General features: G+C 38.0%; 1 protein-coding gene across 22 annotated transcripts in view; it reads right to left on the bottom strand.

Moving 5' to 3' along the window:
- Window positions 1–21744, bottom strand: part of pbx3b (pre-B-cell leukemia homeobox 3b) — a 93255-nt gene extending 71511 nt beyond the window's left edge. For 7 of the 22 annotated variants that reach the window (XM_079638701.1, XM_079638706.1, XM_079638719.1 and 4 more), the window contains exons 1-5: window positions 21600–21678; window positions 19143–19265; window positions 17336–17484; window positions 11876–12537; window positions 11075–11154 (exon numbers count right to left, since the gene is read on the bottom strand). In XM_079638701.1, coding sequence (XP_079494827.1) covers window positions 11075–11154; window positions 11876–12072 — 277 coding nt within the window. In that variant the 5' untranslated portion in view covers window positions 12073–12537; window positions 17336–17484; window positions 19143–19265; window positions 21600–21678. Of the gene's footprint in view, window positions 1–9232; window positions 9420–11074; window positions 11156–11875; window positions 14156–17335; window positions 17485–19142; window positions 19266–21599 lie in introns of those variants that run through there. The other 15 variants (XM_079638721.1, XM_079638702.1, XM_079638720.1 and 12 more) reach the window with 12 other exon arrangements.
- Window positions 21745–24979: the final 3235 nt, after the last annotated feature.

The following is a 24979-nucleotide window of genomic DNA, read 5'->3' as shown; positions in this document are numbered from 1 at the left end:
GAATGATGACTTAAAATGCTGCCTACCTAGGCAGCTCACTGGAGACTTTTGAGGAAAAGAATGTTGTAACATTTAGTTGAGGCTTTCTGGATTGTTTAACTGATGGGATGCATAAAGATGGAAGAGTTGGACAGAGGAGCATTCCCTCTAGCACCGTTAGCAACACGTAGCGTAAATCACGTCCAGTCAGGAGTTCAATAGTTTACTCTTTGTGAGATACTCTGCGTGGCCTGCAGAACTTTTTTTCTTGTTTCCTCACCCAAGACAGTATGTCCCCACGGTTACAAAAACACATACATTAGCATTTAACTTTTCGATTACAGTAGCGGGATGGCTTTAAGAATTCCTGTCAACTGTGTGTGAGGGTCATTTATTTATGGGAGTGTATGTTTAACTCGGGGAAAAAAAAGGAACATTAAACGTGTGAGCATTAACCGAAAACGCCACGGTCAAAGTGAGCGATGGCATTAGGCTGCTTTCTTGATGTTAAATAAATAAGTGCAAATCAATCGATATATAACCCCTCCAGCGATTAAATCCAAGGAATGCCTAGTAGTCGATTTTTAGAAACCACTCCTGAGGACGCTGCCCGCTAGCTTTCGGACATTTACGTCTGCTTATAGGGTTTTTTTTAGCCGCTGCTCTGTGCAGACGAAGTGAGGCTTGACAAGGCAGCGGCAGAATAACGCCAGCTTTGTTATGAATTAAATATTAGAAATCTTAACACAGCAGCCAATAAGAATTATTTGCCTTGTTAAAGCAGCAGAAGACGATGATTAAAATTTCATTGCGTTGCAGTCTTTTTCCCATTTCTGCTTTCAATATATCATTCTAACGTATGAAATGCTGAAGGAACAATGGCACAGGGACTTCATTTGAGGAATGCAAATAGGAAGAGGGGAGGATAGAGCCGTGCAGTGGGGAGAATAAGACCCTGAAATGCTGCTTTAGGCTAAAAAAAATTAAATAAAACAGGCTTATACTAGAGTCTAATTTACCTTTAAAGGAAACGTTTGGATTTCCGCACACACAAGTCAAAATGATCTGAGCTCTAAGAATGCATCGGCCAATAGTAAGTGCATTCACTAGATATTGAACACAGTCCACAAACTGCTTTTTAAAAAATACTTATAATCTAAAAAAATTCAAAGAGAGAGTAAACTTAGCAAACCAGAATATCCATGCGATCATTACAATTTTGAACTTTCTTTAAAAATATATAATACTTAAGGATTATTGTGAGATTGAATGAAAATAAATAAATAAATAACCACCAACCAATCGCACTGATTAAACTCAAAAAGGATTCAAAATAATAAAAAAACAAAAATACCATAAGATACAGAAAAATAAACACGGCTATGCAGTAGTCCTGCCCTAGAAAGGCAAGTGTGCATCGACAAACCCTTCATATTACACACATGAGGAAGTATATGGACTTGCATCCTCTGCCCCTTGAGAAAATCTCACCACTGAAACAGAGGAGGCTAATGAAATGGAGATCTATAAATAGCGATGTCATTACAATGAGAGGACCACTCTCCTCCCCTCCCCTCCCACCCACCTGACCCTTTTTGTGCTAATAAGCATCCTGACAGTGATGCAGGTTCTGTTGGATAGCCGTGCAGAGCCGAGGTCCTGCGACCAGAGTGGTATCTGTGACCCAAGAAAACCTCTGCAAGTACTTGGACGTTACCTCAGTGGGCGACTGTAAAAATGCTGAGACGGAATTGAGTAATGCACTTGAATTGTGTAATCACCTGCAAAATTAATAATCATGCCAGAGTTATTTGCAGGTCTGTAAGAGTAGTGGAGGTGGAATAATTGCACGTACTGCACAGTTGTAGTTTACGGTTCTCTAGGTGGTTCTTGAAACCTAAATATGACCCTACAGGGGCTCCCAATCTCTTATCCTTTTTTGACCTTTGCTTAGTCCAAGGACCCAACTATTACACTCTAAAAAATGCTGGGTTGTTTTAACCCAATTTTGGGTCAAATATGGACAAACCCAAACGTTGGGTTAAAAATGTAATTTAAAAATTAAACCCAACGGATGGGTTTGTCCATATTTGACACAAAATTGAATTTTTTATATGAAAATGCTTGAAAAATGCTTAGCCTCTCACCAATATTTAAATGTATTGTGCCAGTGAGTTGTCACAATTTTAAATGGTGGTTTTATGCGAATCAACCGAATCAGATTAGAACAGTTTTGTGTCTTTCTACCATGAATTAACCACATTTTGAGAAATAAATTGTGAGATATATGTACAAATTATTCAAAAATATTCTGTATAAGTCTAAAGAAAACCTACAGAACCTTCACGGGCCTCCAGGGTGTTCGTGGTTGAAACCCCAGGCTTTATTTTAGTGCCGTGTTGAACGTAAATCAGTGTAACACAACACTGAGAATAATTCAAGAGAAAAAAAAAAGGCTTTATTTCCATTACTGGATGCACCACCACAGCTTGCAATATCGGAAATATCTATATAAAACAGAACATAACAGCCCATGAACCTTGTGTCAATAACAAATGGGACCCATGTTAGACAGCGGCATATGAATTGAGTTACACAAATATCATATCCAGAACGTTTGGCCAACGTTAGCATTGCTCATCGCATCACAGTTTGCTCTGAATGCGACACAAACAGTGCTGTGGGTGGATGGGTGTTTCACAGCTTTTACGCCCTGGTGACAAAATTATTGATGACAACGCATCACAAATTGCACTTATTTCATATACAGATGACAGGGCGAGGGGGGGAGATGTAAAATATTAAAACAGCAGCGCCGGGTGGGAACATTTACTTTTTTTAAATGAAAATTTAATGTTTCAATACAGAGCACAATTTAGTTAAACGGCAAAGGATAGCTGACAATTCAAAGGTGATGTGAGATTCATCAGAGGTTTGCGCCAGCCACCGCATCTGAGGAACGTGTGTGTATGTATATAGAGAGCATTTATGTGACACCGGTTAAGGTGTAGGTCAAGCATCAAAGCGGAAAAAATCATCATATAGCATATTGAATTAGTGTAGTTTTATATAAGACAAAATAAAACAAAAGTGTCTGTGGAAATCCTGCTCTGATTGGCCATGAGTTTCAAAAGATCTTTATCAACTTTTTCATGTCCACTACAGGAGCAATCTGAAGTCAGAGATAATTAAATGAAACATGAGCTCATCTAAGACTGGGTAGAATGGGAAAGGGGTTGGCAGTGTGTGTGTGTGTGTGTGTGTGTTGAGGTATCAAGAGGCAATTTATGAATAAGACAAGTATAAAATAAAGACAATGCCACAAACAGCCGTACAGATTCTGGGGAGTTGAATGTTCTCTCTCTAATGCACAGAGCACATACTGAGAAACACTGCAGTGGATTATCACACTTTCTATCAAGACACTATGCCTTTTATCGAACCCAAAGGAGATTGAGATTCACGATCACTGAAAAAGTCTAAGTGTTAGCAGTAGCTCTAGACAAACTGATCCTTGGTGCTCATGTGGGAAAAACGGATTTGAATCTGACCTGCAACATGTCCTGTTTTCCTTTCCTTGACTGTCTCTCAATAAAAAAAAACACAAGCCAGAGCCATTTCAATAGCAATATATATATTTTATCATAATAAGAAACAGCATTTTCACCAGCTCTGCCATTACTAAGGTCTATTTACATGTACATTTGGGACATTTCCCAATAAACCTGCCAAAATGTTATGCCATAAAAGGCTTATTTGCATAGCTAATGTGCTACACAAAACGTAAACAAAAAAATAAGTACAAAAAACAACAACTATGGAGCTGTTTTTCACAAAGCCTCAGACAAACACTACGGTGGATAAGTACAGTGAGAAATCATACAGATGTGAATATGTACAGTTAGCCTATGCATAGAAGCATTATTTGTGCAGCAAAGCCTTTGCCATTTGCAACAAGAAGTAGATTAGCCTCATATGTAAAAAAATATTTTATACAAGACACAGAGTGGGAACATTTGTTCAAAAAAAAGACAAATGCTTAAAGCGTGTAAAACCTTGTGATTACAGATTTTCTCCTCTCCTTTTTTTTTTGCCTCTCACCAGCCTGACATCCATCCGTACCCTCTCTCTTTCTTTTGTTAATTCCTTCATCTGCTCTTTCTTTTCCATATCCACCTTCTCCCGGAAAGGAAAAAGCAAAAGGGTTTTACGGCACTGTAAGGAAGATAGCAGTCACTCTTCCTCGATTTCAAACACAAAGTCTAGCAATGGAAAGAAACGGAGAAAGAGAGAGAGGGACAGAGAGATAAAGAGAGAGAGAGAGGCCACGGCATTCAGGAGTCCAGGCGCCCTGCTGAGCAGAAGCCATTCTGCCTTACACTATCTTGTCACTGCAGACGCATCGCTGGGGCAGACGGGAACAAAAAGCAGCCCAAAGTCAATTGTCTCCACTGCTGAATGGCTTTCTATTGCGGGCTGCATACATTTACTCAGACATTCGCAAAAGAAAAAAAAAGAAAAAAACGCTTTTGCTATTGTAACTAAAGGCGAGAGAGGAGGGCGACGCTCACTAATATTTACTTTGGATCATAACGACCGGGCTCTTGATGATGTCATAAAGAGACTGAGACGCACGGCTTCCCACCTACACAAATATGGATCGCAAGCCGGAGTCAATTTTTCATAGTTTCATGGTTAAGTGCTCCTTTGTTATTTCGTAATTAGCAAACAATTAATGAGTATGTTCTCTCATTAATTAATAATCTGTAATCATGGAGTATTAAAATAAGCCGTCACATTCATAATAATCCAATCAACTGATTTCGAAAATATCACTTTCATGTTATTTTTCCTCTTATTATTTAAAAATAGAAAATAAATAGCAAAAAAAATATATATAGAACAATGACAATTCAAGTAATAACAACAATAACCCAGCAGATGTCAAATTAACTTCAGGCTAGATTTAGTTGGCTCATTACCGTTTTGTCGGGGCGCCTCAAAATGAATGGTCCCCGAGGGTTTAAGAAACGCTTACTCTAGAAATCCATGCATTCCATTTTTTCAAGGTAATGCTTTTAGCCGGCCTCGCATGTGGTTAATTACGATGGTGCCTACAAATTAATTCAGCCGGTTCAGAGTGCACAAAGAAGGGTCTCACCGCGGATGCACAAATAACAACACACAGCCCTTTGCTGAAAAATAGCGTACGTGTGTGTGTGTGTGAGGGGAACTGCGCAGCGGGGGCCACACTGCCGGCTTCCTGCAGTCTCTCCTCCAGACCTCCCGTTTCTGAACTTGATGAGTCAAAGGTCAGAAAAACAACAAGTCAATAGGCAGGCAGCCGCCGCCGAGGCAGCAAACAAGAGGAGAGGAGAGAAACCGAGAGAGAAAGAGGAGCCTATGATTTTGGCCCTGTAATAGTTTTCTGTAATCTCTCTGTATTGATTAAACCTCACTTCAGAAAGGAGTGTTGCTTCGGAGCACACCTAACCCCTCCTCCCTTCTTTCTCTCTTTCCTGGTCAGAAATGCCATATGGAGGTAATCTTTCACCTTTGTTATTCCTCGCTGCTCCCGCTGCATCTGCCACTGCTGCCGCCAGCCCTGCTCTCTACCGGCGGAGAGAAAGCAAACAACCCAAACACACACGCACACACACTCTGTCTGATTAGCACACAGTCAACCCAGCAGAGGTCTTCCTCAATTCGCTGCTGCACTTCTGTATTCCCTCTCGAAACAAACCAGACAAGTTTATTCTCCGCACGTTAAGGCTTCTTCTCCCCTTTGTGCCGGGATTCCTCCATCGCTGTAGCCCGGATCAGACACATGTTAATGGCACTGCAGACGTTAAACTAAAATAATCTGATTTGTTAATTATGCCGCCCAATAATCTGACCCGAACATGTTAGCGGGGAGTGGGTGACATTGTATAATGGCGTTATAACGATTAAACGTGGAAAAAATGGCAGTGAACGAAACACGCTTAAGAGACCTCGGAAAAAAACGATACCTAAAAAAATTAAAAGGGAGAGAGGGAGAGACTGAGAAAGAAAGGGGGAAAAAAACAGCATCTGCTAACAAAAAATGATTTTCAAGCATTCTGCCACATTCCTTTCATTTGATTCATTTAAATGCAAAAGCGAGAGAAAGTGGAAGAGAAGAAAAAAAACAAACCCCTCCTGCTAAAAACACTCAATTTACTGACAGGCAAATGACTTCACGCTGCCACTTAATCTCATTTCTTGCATAATGCCCTCTAATTAGCATATCAAAGTGAATTAATACTTCTAGGGCATTAGCAATGGGGAAATCTACTCAGGGCCTCCAGTAGCAGTTAGTGGAGTGCCAAGAAAGCTCCCCAACACTACAGACAGCTTTGCATTGCAAAACGCTTCTATCCATTTATCCGCCATGTATGTATCTCTCTCCTCTCCTCTCCTCTTCCACCCACCCTCTCTCTCTCTCTCTCTCTCTCTCTCACACACACACACACACACACACACACACACACACATCATCTAGCCCAGCCACTCTTTGAAAAAGAGAAAGAAATATTTTTTTTTCATGCCGATTCTCCGCAGTGCCCCGGGGATCCCAAAAACAACTCAAACCTATCAGCCCGACAAGACTTTGAATTTGCAGTAATCTGTGGTTAATCTGACAATTAACTCGGCACGTTTTTGTACTCGTCAACATGACGGTTGTCATTCACAACCTTCGGGATGAGCGATAAGGTAGATCTAGAGTCTCTCCGCACATCTACGCATCACAGTGTCAGGGCGTATATGTTGTGTACATCCCTGACATTCTCATAGTCAAGGCAAAGGTACACACTCAAGCATCCCGCAGTCACATCTCTGTTCGCTCGCTCTACAAACAGATGTACATACACAGCTTTTCCTTCTCACTGTTTACATAGTTACAGTACAAACACTTCAGGTTTGATTTACCCCTTTTCGCCTTTAAGCCCGCTTTGCATCAGATCCAAAAGCAACAATCAATGTTTCATCTTTTCAAAGCTCTGTTCTCTGCTGCGATTCACAAATACAAGGCCAAGAAATCTCTCCGATTGGAACTTATTCATACATCAGCACTGGCAGTTGTTAGCATTTTCTCTTACTGTATAAAGAGAGATACATTTAGCAGTGACTGCATGACATAAACTGTACAATATCAATATCGCACACACTAAGTTCAATGATGAAAACTACTATTTACAAAAAAATAACTATTAAATGAGCTGTGACGCAACTTTGAAGTTTTGTTATTTCCTTTTGTAAGTAATAAAAATGAGCTAAACGTAACATTGAAATCTCCACGGCAGTGGTAGATTGACAGAACATGTCCGACACGTACAACAAGTTGCAGAGACTGCGTTTGCTAATTGTGCACGCAGCATCCATTAACTTTCAGGAACTTAATCATGTCGTAGTTTTCCATTTTCACAGATTTCCTCTCACTGCAACTGCATCAAACCCTGACAAGAACCTCTCAACTCCTCATTTCTTCTACGCATCTGTTGAGTACGATAAGCAAAATACATAGGCCTACTGCTCTGACACAAGGTGTTCACTAGGTATGTGTGTGGTGCGTTAGAAGGAAAAAAAGCCTCACAGAAGATGTGTTTGGCTGAAAAAGGAAAAAAAACTAAACAAGGAGTAGCATGCTTATCAGCGAAAGTCTCTCTTATCACTCTGATGAGACAATGTCCTTCAACGGGCTTGTGGAGAAGAAAAAAACAAAAACAAAGTCTCGCACTGTGGGGGAAAAAAAACGACAGCTTTCCTCATCTCTCAAGACCTACACACACAATAGCAGGAACAATTAAGTACCGGTTGTTCTACACGGTCTACTTTAAAAAAAAATTACTTAATTTTAACAATCTGTTCCTGTGATATTATAAAAGCCTTTTCTTTTATGTCTTATTTTACAAAGCGGGAAACAAAGAAAAGCAAACATATATGTACAGAGTAAAAAAATATCATACTTATGTTCACTTGTGAGTTAATAAACAAATAAGCATAGTGAAGCTTGTTAGGAAATTAGTCCGGATGCGTTAAGAAAGGGGGGGAAGGAAACCATTCAAACAGGCAGCGTCAAAGGGATTAACCGAGATTACAGCAACTGAGCTAGTAAACAAGCTCATTTAAATAATTAGCATACTTAGGGACTCTACTCTTTATGCATATTTAATTAGAGCTATAATGCAATAAGGGACATAGCTGTATTAAACGTAACATGATAGGTGCATATGGAAACACAGTCAACAGCTGGAGGTGGCTTTATAATAATGAAAATACATGTACAATGTAAAATTAAATATAAAAAAGGTTTTATATGAAAAATGCTAATAAATGTGCTTACATTTAACGGTATGTGGATTGTTTAAACACAAAAATAGAATTTTAAAGAAAAGTATTGCATGTGTCCAACTATATATCACACAATCCAACAAAAGTTTTTGAGATGTGTGTATATATATATATAAAATATAACACACACACACACAAATATATATATATATATAATATATCATTTAATATACTGAAATATTATTTGAAATTACCTCACACCAGATACACATACTGTAAATGTCCTCTCTCCTTGCAACTATCCATCTTTTCTTGAGACACAACAGCAACGGTAGCTACGTTAAGCTACGGCTTACATTAACAGCTACATTAAGATACAGCCACAGCATTTAGTAATCTATTTCTTTCTTTCTCTTTTGCTCCTCATTCTATCTGTTTCTGGACAGGCATAAAGAACAACTCAAGCAGACCGGGCGGTGGAGCAGGGCCTTGCCCTCCCACAGTTGAGACCTCCAACAGCCGAGAAGTTCATTAAGTTTTATGATCTTCCTCCAGTCACTTCTGCTTATAAGCCACAAAGGCCACAAATCTGGCAAAGCACTATTATGCCGATACAACCACACAGAGACGAGATAAACACATGAACTGATATTCAAATGTTATTACATTGCTGCACTTATCATAGTCCAAAAACTACATTAAGGCTCTGTGAATAACTACCTCTTACTTAAAATAAAATAAAAATGAATCGTTTGTTAACCCATTTATAAAGTTCATAAATATAGATATGATAAAGTTGATTAAAAACATCACTTAAATAATATTTTAAAAACATTACTATTTTAACATGCTATTAAAGAATACATTTTCTAAACATTAAAAGTAAAGACGAAAGTTCTTAGTCTAATTCAGTGCGTTTGCCATTGTGTTTTGGGCTCACCTTACGGATTTCGCTCTGCTATACTCCTTCCGCATTATCCAGAAATACATACTTGCACATTCCTGGTAAAAGCACATTTTCTAAGGGTCTCTCTGGATTCTGCATATCTGGTTATGTGGTCATTCTCTCTCTTTATACCTGCGCCCTGCGTGATTGCAGAACGCGCGCGCCTTTGCGCACATCACGCGCCTGTGTTAACCGTCGCAGCATAAAGGAAAACTGCACATTAAATTACATCCACTAAGTTACTGGACGTACTGAATTGATTCTGCTTCAACGGGTGCTGATTTCTCCCTCAAAGAAAAAAAAAACTATCTTTTGTGAGATAGTGACATATGCTAATGTTCCGTGTCATTGGGGCAGGCGGTATAGCCTTGGTAACGCACGTGCTGAATTGATGTTGTATCTGTCATTGGACTTCATTTACAGTGCGCGCGCGACTGACTTTTTCAGAGGTGCTTGAGTGTCAGAAAAAGTGGGGATAGAATATTTCTGTTTGGTATAGACATGCATAAGCCATCCAAAATATTTGTGACAGCACCCTTCTAATTTCAACAAATACATGTGGTGTAATAAGTAAACACTTTGAACAATAACGTGCGTTTGTACTTCTGCCGCAAAATATAATACATAAAAAGGTCCCTAAATGGTGTTAGTAGTCAATTAAAGTAGCTTGCCACTCAGGGTCAACGTTTTAGTCAAATGTAGAATTGTACAAAATAATAATATTAATAATAATAAATACAAAAAGTACTTAAGATCTCCGTCAATGGTCAGTTAAAAGTAAATAATTATACTAATCAACGATTCAACCAAGTTTAGTAGCAGTTTTAAAATTTTAAGGTGGTGAAAAAGTGACAACCAGCAGTTCATTACACTTTATCAACCACTTTGCATTTAATTACTGCTAAAGAAAATCAAGATGAAACTCTAAACAGTCACAAATGAGAGCATTGCATAAATTATCATGATAAAGCAAAATTTCTGTATAACACTGAACACATTTTCCAATGTAAACTAAGTCATCTAAATATATTTTACAGGTTAGACTTACACCAAACTAATAATAAATGGCTATCGATCCCTCCTGGTCACAGTCCGTTTTAACACAACAATAACGCACCATAACGCCAAGCGTCTGCACGTGTCGGTGAACGATGTAACCTTCACAGCGCTGGCGTCTTTCATAATAAAACGGGGGCAATAATTAACTGCAGGACCGCCGATAGTGCCAATAATTATCCAGTAAATTGGTCGCATAATTAGGCAGAGGAGTGCAGGAATTGGACCGCTCTCCGAACCACGGACACGCGTAAACGCTCACTGGGCTTGCAGTGGCACAATTGAGCAAAACAAGCTTGATATACAACAACACCGCACAAACCATATCCTCAATGACAAATGCCGAATATCCCGAAGATGCATGATTGTCTAGCAATTCACCAACTGTGGGTCTTGAACGATTAAACGGACGGTGGGAGAATAGCGCGCTGTAAACAAGGGAACTGCCGGGGTGCCTCTCACACATGCCCCCAAAAGAAGGCACTCAGTTCAGCCTCACGATGCAACGCAGAGGGGGGGAAAGCTCATCATCATAGTTCGCTCTCTTATGCTGATACATCCAATTATGACTATTCATTTTCAGGAGTGAGAAGCAGAGAAATGTGGATGCTGGTTATGGCTTGGTACAACTGGACTCCGCTGACGACCAAATAAATAAAAAAAATAGACCAGTAAAGATGGCGGTGTCTGAAGGATTAGTGGCATTGTACTGTTGCTTTTTTTTCTTGAGATGTCTGTAGGTAATTTTGCTTTTTTTTGTTAGGGGATGTATAATCTTACCTGTTTTCTCTTTGATCTCGCAGAGCACACTGAAGAGGGCTGGCTTCATTCTGTGACAGTTGAGCCCATGTTTCCTGTGCCATTTGGGAGCAAGAGACGAGATTGATATATAGTCACTTAAAACTCATAATTCTGTCGCAATGAAACTTTATAAGACAAGTCTTGAGTTTAAATGTTACACTTAAACTGCATTCGTTTGACAGTGATGATAAACGTGGCAAACATTACTCCTCACAAAAGTTCAAAACAAGGCTACATAATAAAATGACTAATATTTCTCTTAATTCTCAATTAAGTTCATTTGTTGAGCAGTTGCTATAAGTGCTGTGAAAGTGTCAAGGCCTTGGAAGTAGTAAAGTGTGATGTAGAAACTTTTAATGAGATGCCCACATGTGTTGAGTACTTTACCTGTGCGTCTTTCTCAATGTGAAAGACAGAGAGGCTATTTTGAATATTCCAATACACAAGTTTAGTGACCAGTAAGTGATATTTTGTCTTAAACTTTACAACTTGAAAAATAGGCTACACAAATGTGATTTCAACCTGCGATACGGCCACCTTGATTTTTATATGCAAACGTGACTCTCAATGTTTTACCATGGTAACATTTGTGAAGATTACGCTACTGTTGGGACAAGAGTTTCAATAAGTGGACACTGCTGTCAAATAAAAGTTAGCTATTGTGACGTGTAAATGTTAGCACTATAAGCTATCGTATACAAATAAAAGGAGAGAACATACATAAAAGACGTTCAAAACAAGACAATGAAAACGTTTAGCTATCAAAAAAAATGCACCAACTTTGCTTGCGCCTCGTCCAGGCTTTGGTCGGTGATGGTCATGATCTGATGCAGAATGTCACCGATGTCTTGTTTTCTTCCATCCCCATCGGTTCCGTCGTGTCCATGAGGAGGCGGCAGAGCCATGCCTCCCTGTACCGAGTGACCGGCCAGGCTGACACCGCCGAGAGCCTGCATGATCCGGGCTTGCTCGTCCATAGTCCGCCGCAACACAATCAATGCGCTCGTGCTCAGTCACTGAGATGGGTGAAAGAAACTCGGAGAATGCACATGCAAAAACAACTTGATTATTTCATGTGCGGTGTTTAACGGGTCTCTATCGTGCACAAAATATTGACCGTGAAGCAACGCGGCAAATACAATAAATCGCTGGATGAAATATAGTGGAATTGATGTCCCAGGAATCACTTTATGGAAAAAGATTTAAATCGTCTTTGATCCTCCTGTATGAATGTCCATTGGAGAAAAAATAGCGATGATATTTCTTGTCTATTATTTAAGTAAACTTCAGCATTCAAGTGACAGCGGTTTCCCGTTCAATCCTGTCCGAATCTTCATGCCAATTTGTCTTTTTTCTTTGAAGAGCTGGGGTCCTTTGCAGATGTCTGGAATTCTTATTTGCAGTCTTCTTAGGATAATTTCGCCTTGTGCACTTCTTGGAAACTTGGACAAATCCGTAGTATTACAAAGAGTTGCAAACAAAACATCCCATGCCTCTGATGGAAAGTAATAATTAATCGAAATTAATTATTATGTAATTAAAAACAAGCACGCTGCGTGTGAACAACTGGCAAAATATTGCCTTTTTCCCCAAAAAAATAAAATATAAGAAAATAAAAGAAGCCGCGCGAAATAAATTAAACCATCAGCACCGGCGACCAGAGCTATAAAGATTGTAGGAAAAAAATATAAAAATGTATAAAAAAAGTTTTTCTCACTTTCAATAGGGAAAATAGAAAAACTGGCGAAAAAATTAATCACGCGCCATAAAGCGATGCGCAAAAATATCTGCTGGCGGAAATTTATGAGTCGAGCGCGCGGGCTGTGTGTGCTTTATGTTGTTTGATGGCAGCGGTAGTGAGCGATTGACAATGTGCCAATGCCATTCACTCAGTGCGGACGTGTCAGAGAAGAAAAAAAGATACAAAATCGACATCAAAATGCACGCTCCGCCCTGCAGAGGAGGGGTCTTAGATTCTTGTCACTTCTCGCCGAAGCCCCCGAAAACAAAATGCCAGTTAGCTACTAATGATACTGCTGGTGATGATAATGATGAGAGCAGAACATCAAATCAACAGCGTTTAAGTCTCCACTTTACGCGTGCCTCATTCAAAAGCGTGCCCGTGCACTGAGACGCCGTTACATTATACCCATTTCCAATAAAACAAACAAAAGGTCGGAGTTTTATATTGTCTGATTCAAACTAATAATGAATTGCACGGGCCCCCTCGCTTCCTTACACCATAGTATGGTCGCCTCCAACAAGCCGTGCTTGCAGGGGCAGGAAAGCAGAGGACATGTTTATAATATTGGAAATAGACGCCCCGAACCAATCAGCGAGGAGTCCGTCTTTGAGTGGCGGCTGGAATGACCAATGGGTGACTCCTGCTGATCACGAACGCCCGCCTACAGAGCTCAATACCTTTGCTACGGTTGTACAGAGAGATATCAACTTCTGATTGGCCGTTGCCAAGGGTGACATCTACTGCAAAAGCAGGCGGCGCTGCGCTGCAGAACTCATCGGCAGTTGCTATGGTAGCAGACTGTGCTCTGTGGGCTCGGAGCAAAGAGACACACTGAAACATTTCTGCGCCTTCCTCCGGTTGCCTCGCTTCTTACATACGCCTTTACTAAACCCACGGTGGTTTTCCCGCCAAACCACTGTATTTCCGATTCCAAATCGCTACATTTCATGTCCTGGCGTTGTTGCGCTTTAAAAATGGGCTACGCGTCTTTTGTTCAATGTCATACACCTAAACCGTTTTGCTTTTTGTTCTAGTGCTGAGGTAAATAAGAGCTTCTCACAGACCAAAACTGGCTACACATGGAAATACATGTGCCAACTCCACTATACAGATTTGCATTATTTGATGATGTGTATATTTTAGGTCTACTAAAATGTATTTTTACATCTTTATGAGAAACTTTTATTAATCCATTCCTTACTTTTTTAAATTTCATTTTTATCTATTTTATTTGCATGTTGTAATGACTAATGCATATTTACAGTGGTTAAAAGCATTTGTGACACGTTTTCATTATCTACAAGGGTCGATGACATGATGTGCATATTTTTGTGTCCAAGTGCATTATTTACTTTTAAAATAATTTGATAAATTAATGATATCACTTTATTCTACAAAACATATTTAGTTTGAATTAATTTTTAGTACATTTATAGCATACATATAATTATTTTATGCTGTGTTATCTTAAACCCCCAAAATGTCAGGTGGTGCAACTGTCGGAACAAATAAACAGATTAACAAAATATCTAAAATACTGTCTTAATAATAAAAAATAAATTATGTGGCATCATTTTAGGTTTGAAACCTAATAAATAAACGTCAGCTGTTGAGATAATTGAAATGTTGTATATTCTCAACTGCAAACATGGCTTTTTTATCAGCAAAAAAAAAAAAAGTTGCTGCCTTAAATTTTTCAAGTACAATCACCTTGAATGTTTAAGTCATTTCAACTTAAATTACATTGAACTGGCTTAAATGAGCTGAATCCAACTGAAAATTGCTTAACTTATTTTGATGAGTTAAAGCAATGTAAAAACATAGGTTGTCATAACTTATTGATCATATAATTTTTTACAGTGACTATTAGGTTGTGCCGTCTGACATAACAGTCAAATGTATTTAAACACTTTGAAATGTTATTTAACAACTGAAACTTGTTTAAACACATTATGCATTATTAAAAAAAAAGTGCATTACATCAGTTTAGAAAAGATTTTTAAAAAATGTATATGTTTTGAAGCTATATGTGTTAATGACCTATAGACAAATGATCTGATTTCATTTCATGTGTGAGTGAAAAGAAAAGAAAAAAACTCACACATTGCAACCAGATACTATAATGTACCTATACCTACAGGTTAATATTCATTATGAAATCCTCTGGTGCCACAGTTGAGGTAATGCACTTCTGCAGGGTTGCACTTGTGACATGACAGCCTCTGATGTGATGGGACTAATTACCATGAATCAGAGACACATACAGAGGAAACAGAGCTGTTAATTTTTGCACAGCAAGAAAGTCAATCAGACACCCTTCCAAAGGCAACAACGTGATGCTACGCTGAGAATTTGTGAAAGCTGGCACCAGAAAGTCCCGTTCCATATAGTGCATGAACTGACTGAAGGCCCTGTGGACTGCCTCCATCACTGACACACGCAACACGGGAAATTAACGCAGGCTAATTAAAGAGCGAATAATCAGATATGCAGAAAATCAAAACTTCCTCTGGGATGATCCAGTTGAGGATAAACAATGCGAAAAGCGCTGAAGAATCTGTCAGCATGCCTGGAGATTTAAGAGCTTCATGATATTCAATACATTACATTTTTTGATACCAGTGATCATGTTTTTTTTGTTTTGTTTTTATGTAAGTGGAACATATAAGAAGAAGTGTATAGGGGATTGTTGTAACACAGATTGAGATTTAAAAAAAAATTAATGTCTTATTTAAGATTTGATTTGTGATTGTTAATGAACGTTATGTGACAGGACTGGTATGATCTGAATCAGCGGTTTCTATTGTTAAATTTGATCTATAACACCCACACAAGTTTTTAATCTTTATTTTAAAAATATTATGTCTGAACGGATGGCAAGGGTTGTAAATCTCTTTTCCAAAGTACTTGTAGATTTTGCACACACACAGAAAAGGAAACCTGGGGAAGGTTCTGTGTATTTGCCTAAATTATTAGCGCATGAGCACACGTTTACTGCTTTCAATGGGGACATTCGAGACTTCTATTGATTCGTATATAAATACTTTAACAGAAAACATTTTAACTTCAAATGAGGATGTCCACAAAAGAGGGCTTGTCAGATTTAGCTCACTTCTGGGTACAAATTTCCCCCAAAATATGGCTATGTGGCTCTTAAGTGGGTTATATATATATAAGCTTCCCATTGATGTATGGTATGTTAGATCAGACAATGGCCGATATACAACTATTTGAAAATCTGGAATCTGAGGGTGCAAAAAAAAATTAAAATGGAGAAAATCGCCTTTATAATTGTCCATTTATGTTCGCACTTTGGCTGCATTAACTCACAAAAATATATGTTTTGTATATTTACGGTAGGAAATGTACAAAATATCTTTCTGGAACATGATCTTATGAACTTAATATACTAATGATTTTTGGCATAAAAGAAAAATCTATAATTTTGACCCATACAATGTATTGTTGATTATTGCCAAAAATGTACCCATGCGACATGTGACTGGTTTTGTGATCCAGGGTCACATATAGCTTGTTTTATGTATTTGTTCTGCATTTGTTTGGAATTGTTTTGCAGTTTGAATTCATCCGTACATGTTTATATTCAAATTCTTAATTTCTAAACAACTTTAATTTGTAACGGATAAGTATGGAAACATTATAGCAACATTTGACATACATCCCCCATCATGTTCGGTAATTAAATGTGATATTAGGCGATTTCGCTTAAATACACCACGACACGATTTAGTTCTGTTATGGTTTGATACCATATTTAATACACAAGCATAGGCTTTTGATTTACACGCATCCTCCTGAACAATACAGATCAAACAGTAGAATTTATAGTGGCATATTTACTTCAACTCTTGTGTATGAATTGGTGTTCAGAGCAATTGATTCAATTCTTCGGGTGCAATAAGTGGGTGATATATTAGTCATGGATCATGTTAACACAGTTACTGGATCCTGAGCAAGAATAATGAGCTCACCTTTAATTAACCATTTCACACATATCACAGAGTAAGACAACATGCCACAAGCCCTGTAATTCAATTGTTTTGGCTGCGACTGAGTGCGTGTGTGTGTGTGTATCACGCAGATTTTCACCATCATTTGTATATAGTCGTTGTCATTTTTATTATCGGTGTGTAAATGAACTAGATTGAATATAGCACGTGCGGCTGACAGATTATGGATTTTTAAAATCACAAGCATCCAATAATCACGGAACGATGCTGTAACACACAACATCTGTGCTTATGAAGCACGTCACATGAATTGAAGCAACATAACATTTAGAAGTTGTCGAAGTTAAGGAGGCGGCAAGAGACGCTCGCTCTCTCGTTCTTTTTAGCGAGCTGTGTGGCTCGGCTCTTTCATATTCACTTGACCTTGAAGTATCAGCCCGGCACACTCCTGAGTTTAGTGAATGGAAGTCCCAGACCCACTGCATTTATCACTGAAATACTGTGCTGTCAGGTGGCTCTGTATACCTGTCATAGAGGGCTCAAAGGAACAGCTCCAGATCCTCTCCTCCACAACACCGCATGATTCTTCATTGCCTCGCGTTGCATGCCTTTCCACCATTGTTTTCAGCCATGTGTCAACATAATTCATTTTCCCCCCAAGTATGACAGCAAATCTTTTGGTGGGAGGGGGAAAAAAAAGACACTTCAGCTTATTGTGGTCATGATGCCATGCTTACATAATGACATAAACACAATTTATATTATTGGATGTTTACTGCCCACTTCATTCAACCGACGAGGATGGAGAACGAGTAATGAAATCATAATTCGACAGCAGTTTGAATCATATGAACATTTAAGCAGTGAATACTGAAAATCGTGAGATGCAGCACTGCTTATAAGCCGAGCGTCTTGAAAATATCAGCTGAAGTTTCAGCCAAATATGGCCACGGTAACCTCGCTGTTGTCAGTGGTAACTGTTGATATTGTTGCTCTTGGAAAGAAGCCCACCGTTCATGATTATTTTCACTAATGAGCACGCCAGCCTTTTTTTCCTACCCATACAATTTTTCACCCCAAGTGGTTACTCCATATATAGGCGTATGTGTGTGTGTGTGCGTGTGTGTGTGTGTGTGTGTGTGTGTGTTTGTGTGTAAATATCAGATTATATTCTCTATAATCGTATCAGACATAATAAAATACTTTATTTCAATGGTCCACTTTAGACATTCTAATAACAACATGTAATTTTGCAACTATAATTTACATGTCAACTAACTCTCATTAGAGTAATAGTACACCGTCTGCTTAATATCTGCTAACACGTTATTTTGATGGATCCTCAACAGACATTACTGACTATAAGTAACTTTGCGAGAACATGTCGACTTGTTCTACTAACCAAAACCCTAACAGTCTTATACTCTAATTGGAGTTAGTTGACATGTAGTTGACAAGTTACTTATAGTTAGTAGAATGTCTGAAGTGCATCAAAATAAAGTGTAACCTAAAATATTACGTTATGCATGAGTTACATAAGAAAAATTGTGTTAAACAATAATACTAATCTGTAAATGTATGTTTATTATATTGTTAATGTAAGAATTAAGGAAAAAGCCAGCACATACAACATAGCTTCCATTTATCTATTCAATGTTTAATAAATACTTAATTATTTACCGCTTATTTATGCATATGAGGTGCTAATTAGTCATAAAATCGCTCTTATCTGACAGGTTTAATTGACAGTCTCAAAACAAATAGCCCCTGTCTCATAACATACACATCATTTCCAAGAGAATTAAGTTTTTGAAAACCGAACAGGCTGTCACCTTACTTTTTTTTACCTTTTTTTGTGTGTGTGTGTGTGTGGTGACAGCCAAAAAGGGGCCCACAGGTGTCTCAGAAAGCAGTGACTGTGTTGTCATAATTCATTTAGGCATCCTTCTGCAAAGCCATAATTACCTAATTAGCTTGTTAATTAGGAGATTAGCATTTACTGATAGAGTGGCTTGTTTAGTGAGGGGTGGAGTGGAGTTCCAGTGGAGTAAGTTACGAATGTGTCGCCTTAAAGTGCCTCCCAATTCATTTCGCTCTCTATTCGGGTCAGAGATTGGAAGCCTTGATGGAAAGATATTAATAGTATTGAAAAGTTATGCAAATAAATGGTAACTTATTGATCAAATAAGTTTACAATTCTGTTTAAAATGTTACATTTTTTCATTTAAGAAGACATTTAGGAGAGAGGATTTAACAATAAACACATTGTGTTGCTATATTGCTTTATTTTCTTTCATTGTATCGTCAAATAGCCTAAGAAACGCAAACATACCTTCACAATGCGTTTAAGATTCCAGTTGAACATTGCTCTCGGTCTGATTGCCCGGGTTACAGCACAAGTAGTCTAGCAACTCAATAGTCTCTCGTCTATATGTCGCCAAGTCATGTCCTGTTGCTGAGGAAGATTGGAGGAAATGACTCGAACGGACAGTGCCAGAGACGTTACTAACTATGTTAGCACCAGTCTCTTATCTAGTTTATGTGTTTGTTTATTCATTTACCGATATTCACTGCATGCAGGTCATATGTCAATGTTACCATCAGGCATGCTTTATGTTTAAGAAGGCCAGTGTTGGGCAGTAACTAAGTAAAAGTAGTGATACTAACATACGGTATATATTTTTTTCAGTAGAGTCTCTCTGCAACTTTTTTGAACAAGTAAAAGATACATCACTATTTCTGGTGTCATATTTATTGCACTTGCAGCTTTACAGTCTAGCGAGTAATCAAACATGCTCGACTAAACTGTGCTATCTTTCGTATTGAATTGGCAAGTCCGATTCATTTTAATGAATCAGTTTACAGTGAACGGCTCATGTAAATCAAGCCGTTCAAATAAACTATTCACAGACTTATTTATCTAATCCCCATGTAGAAATCTCTACACTTTATCTTATTATATATCAAAATATTAAGTTAAAGTTAAGTAGCTATTATATTAAGTTAAATTAATTAAATTAGTTAAATTAAATATCAAGTTAAATGACTTTATTTCTAGTTTAATTTGTTGTATTTAGCGTAATGCTGGTCATGTGTTTGTGTGTGTGTACACACTGATAATAAAAAATGACAACAACTACCAGTATATTAAAATGATGGTGAAACTCTGCGTGATACACACACACACAGTTCCAAAATAATTTATTATAAATATAAAAATAGCATTTAATTACTGTTAGTAGCTAGTAATGGAATTACATTTTTAAAGTGATGTGTTGATAATGTGTCGAAAATAAAATCAATATCTTGAAGAAAATAGTACGAGTGTTTGAAAATAGCAATAAATTAATTTTCTGAGATATTTCTATTACTACTTTAAAATATTAGAAGTTTGTAACTTGCACTATACGGTTTTACTAACACAAGGTTAGTTAATGTGTTTTGAATCAAATATTAGATTTTATATTAGTCTTTCACATGTGATGTGATTTTTAAGTGTAGTTTAGATAATGAGACGGCTTTGTTTTTTACTTTCTTTTTGTTTGAACAGGCAAAATTGTTATCCAACTGAATGTTATTTTCATTTTATGTCGTATTATGTTTTGGGGAGGTTTTTAAGCGCAAAAGAAAATTAAAACATTAATTCAGTCCAGTTCTGGTCTGTGTATGTCCCTATAGCTAAAGCTCTTCACCCAGCAGACATCCCCTTCATTCACCCAAAGCCGCTCTGTCTCTCTCACAGGCCAGGTTGATAAATAAGCGGGAAATATTGTGTCTGCCAGGGCATGTTGTTAACTCTCCCCCCACAGTCATTAACTCATTTCAAGTGCAATCATAGAGTGGGAGGTAAATTAACAAACCATTAAAAATGTTATAAATGCACAATTAGCATGCCAACATTTACAGGACACATTCATGGAGCTGCAATAATTTTTGATTGGGCGGTTCCGATTCATCCACCCCCCCCTCCCCTCGGTTTGTCTGTCTGCCTGTCTCTCTTTTTTTCAGCCTCTCTCTCTCTCTCTCTGACCGTAGGTCTCTCCAGACATGTTGGTCTGGTGCCTGTTTGGCGAAGAAATTGAAGGAATGAGGCCTGATTTAATAGGTCATTCATTGGTGGTGAACAATCACCTCTTACATCATAGAGCAAAAGAAAAGAGGCCGAACAATATGAGAGACATAGAGGGCTTTTCCCCTTCTATCTTGCCTTTCTCATTTGCTAGATGAGCTGTGTTGGTTGGATGAATTACATGCCGGTTTGTAATAGTAAGGATGATGGTACAGCAGAGGGCAGCCCGCATGAGGCACCGCAGAACCTGGAGAATCTCTTTCTCAGCTTCCTGGGTCGATTGTAATAGGGTCATTAGCTAGTCTGGATCATATTTTAACATTTAGCCCCGGGTTATTGCATGTAACTTGCTTGATGGTCTCTGATATGAGATTACTGCTAAATCGATGAGCTAATGAAACCATAATGGTGTATTTCAATCAAATATCAAATGAATGTTTTATTTTTTTTATAAAGCATCGCTTCAATTTTGACAGGTTAGTAACAATGTCCTGTTAAAAAAGAAATAGGCCCCTCAGGTTGTAAAAGAAGATCTTTAACAGTTCATCGAAGAGAGCCTAATAAAAACGTTAGCGTGCGTGTTCAGAGTGGAGAGTGCTTTTGGTTTACAGAATACTGTGTTTGACAGCTGATTAAAATTCATTTAAAATATAATTAGGCGATTTTAATATTGCTTATACCTCCCTTCCACAAACAAGAAGTTAATATTGAGTAACTTACATTTTAGACACGATTGTCTGGTACGTTGTCTGGTTTTGATCCGCCATTGAAACAGTTCCAAACGAACCCAAAACAGAATCAGTCTCCGAGCAACATGAATGAATCAAACGAATCGCTTGAGTGAATGGCTCACTCACAAACAAACACACTCGATTCGCTTGTATTGAATCAGTGATTTTGAACGAATATAGCTTCAGTGAATGGTTCAGTGCCACCCATAGGCCTACTTGTTTCGTTCCTGAATAAACCAGTGTTTTAAACGAATCGGTAAAGTAAATCATTTAATTCCTCAATCATATATGCAGTAATTTGTTTAGTTTCTGAATAAAACGGTGATTTGAACGAATAGTTTGAGAGAATGGTTCAATGACTCGATCACTATTTTAAACGAAACAGTTTTAAACGATTAATTCATTCATTCATAACCTCTAAAAGACACTTGTCACCTAATTGGCGTAACGATGTAATAGGCAGAAAGCAGTGCAAAATTATCCGGCTAATATTCTAGTAATAACATTTTTGTCAACATAGTTTTTTTTTTTTTTTTTTTAAGTGAATATCACTGATTCTGATTTTTTTCTTTTTTATTACTCAATATAGGCTACATTCCATGTGAGCTAACTACAGCATAAACACTGAACATGTATGTATTTTATAATGTATGATGTTCAAGTAGTCTCCTATACACAATTTTGTTATTGTTACAAGTAGGCTATAACTGAAAAACATATGCAACATATCCTTCACACATATAACGAAAGCAATGGCATCCGAGTTTAAGGTTTGGCCCGTGTTTTCGGTGTCTCCCCTATTCCAGAGTACAGGGACACATGAGTAGATCCAGCCGGGCCTCCTCCTCCAGCTCTGCTAAGGGCAGGCAGATGTAAGGGATCAGGGGCAGACGTGGAGCCTCGCAGGGGGAAGGTGAGAGGTACACAGCCTCTCCGCTCCCAGTGATCAATCATTCTCCACTTGTCCTCCTCCCTGGCCCGCAGCTGTTCCTCCAACATCTCCTGTGGAAACACACTCTTCACTTTGCTTAAAATTATTACGCTGACCATAAACCCAGAGAGGGAAAGCTCTGTTAACACTAGTGCACAGGGTAGTCACTGTAACCTTTAAGATGAGGCAGTGGTGCTTTGGACGGGAGCCATACAGCCGGCCGCTGGATCACCATTTTCATACCTGTGGAACTGATGTTTTTGCTGTGGAATTTATTCGCCACTCGCAGCCCAATCTCAGGAGCAGCATTGATCCCCTTGATGACGGCTTGAACCGCGGCCTTCATTCCAAGGGCAAGCTATCCGGGAAGCTTGTCAAATTACGAAGGTGCGCAGGCCTGTTTTGACAACATCATAAAACAAGCAGCCAGAAATTGTTGACCATCATGATGATGACTAGAATGATTATGTGAGGAGGTGGGATTTCAGATAGCCTACTTTTTTTTTCTTTTTCTTTTTTTCGCACTGTGAAGCGAAAAACTATTTTGGACTGAATGAGGAACTGTTTTTTTTTTTTTCTAGTACGGTTTTGATTTGAAAATGTTAGACAGCCTGAATATCTCCTATTTCTATACTTATTATTGATTTTTGATACAATGCGCCAAGTCTTATCATATAAGGAGTGTTTATGTGACCTAGAAAGAGTCAAGTTATCACCACCATTTATGTGAACAAATGTATAAAGTATTGGTGTTTCTGGAAGAAAATATGCTGGGTTTAGTAAGTTAAGCTCAATCGACAGCATTTGCAAGCATAATGTCGATTAATTTTCACTTTCATATCTCAAATCTGGGTTAAAGTGAGACGCTTATGGAAGTGAATGGGGCCAATTTGTAAACGTTACTCATTGGTTTAATAGACACAAGACAAACAATATGAAGGTTAACATGATTTTAGTGTTGGAAAGAAATCACTAACTAACATTTTTTGTGTGTTCTATCCAATGTTATAACTTCATCGCTGAAAACACAATACCATTAACCCTAAAACGACAATGAAAATGATTATTTAAACAGCTTTACAGTAAAAAAATAAAAAAATAAAAAAATTATTCTATGAAAGTGTAAAGTCTAACCTTTCTGCTTCCCATTCACTCCCAGTTTAAACCATAATTTTAGCTTTTTTAACAAAAACAAATGATAATAAACAGTATGCCATGAATTCTGTCATTAAAGTGTAACTTGTTCAATAAACACGATTGCTATGAAAAGTATTCATGCATGTTTAGTATTCATATGCTAGGAAACAATTGTACATTCTTTATTTGAAGCATATGCTTTCTCTTATCACATCTGTGCATTCACACAGATATTAACTCTATACCAGGAGGATCAGGTATGTGACTGGCATACCAACCTAGCCGCTCCTAACCATTCCTGCTTTAAACACAGATCTAGGAACAGTAATCCATCTATTTCTGCTCATCTGCTATGAATTAAACATAGACGCAGGTCAGCACACAGTGTGTCTAAATCACTGCAGCCCGGCTGCCCTTAGCTCAACTTCTCTATTGACATAATGTCAGATATGACACTATTACTCAGCGAGTGGCGATGGTCATTTGATAAATAGTACCATAAATTGTTGACAAAACAATTTGTGATGTATTACGTTCGTGATGGGTTGTACTGCTTATCAAATCAAAGTAATCTGGTGGCGGACGCCATTAATCAGCCTAATGTGCATAATCCTGCTGTTGATGGGAGACGACTTGCAGATTGAGGATGGTTTTCTACACCATTCTCTCTTTTAGATTTAACCAGCACACTTCAAAATTAAGGTTCTTTGTTGGCATGTTTCCATGAAGAACCTTTAACATCCATGGCAAAAAAGGTTCTTTGTAGAAGAAAAAGTTTCTTTATACTATAAAAATGTTCCTCAGACCAACATTGTTCAAAATAAAGGTTCCAAAAGAGCTGGGTGTTCACAAAAAAAGCCATAGAAGAACCATTTTGTGGTCCACAAAGAACTTTTCAGTGATCAGGTCTGAAAATAACCTATAATAATCTTGAAAAAAAAAAAAATCCACTATAAAGTACCTTTTCGAAAAAAAGGTTCCATGGTTGTTAAAGGTTTTTCATGGAACCATAGATACCAATAAAGAGCCTTTACTTTTAAGAACAAAGAATGATATGGTTATTTTATGAGCCTATCACTCGCAGGTTTCTTTAAGAAACCAAAATTGCTTATTTTATGGCATTGCTGCGAAACCCTCTTTTGGAATCTTTTTTTTTTTTTTAAGAGTGTTGGTCTGAGGAACCTTTTTTTTTTTTTAAGAGTGTTGGTCTGAGGAACCTTTTTTTTAGTCTATAGAACACTCTTGGGGAAAAAAGGTACAAAAGCTGTCACTGTAAAAAAATATAAACCTGGATGTTTAAG

This window comes from Phoxinus phoxinus, assembly GCF_949152265.1.
Source record: "Phoxinus phoxinus genome assembly, chromosome: 15".
Classification (NCBI taxonomy): Eukaryota; Metazoa; Chordata; class Actinopteri; order Cypriniformes; family Leuciscidae; genus Phoxinus; species Phoxinus phoxinus.
Note: the sequence above shows the minus strand (reverse complement) of the source record. Positions and strands in the feature narration are given on the sequence as shown.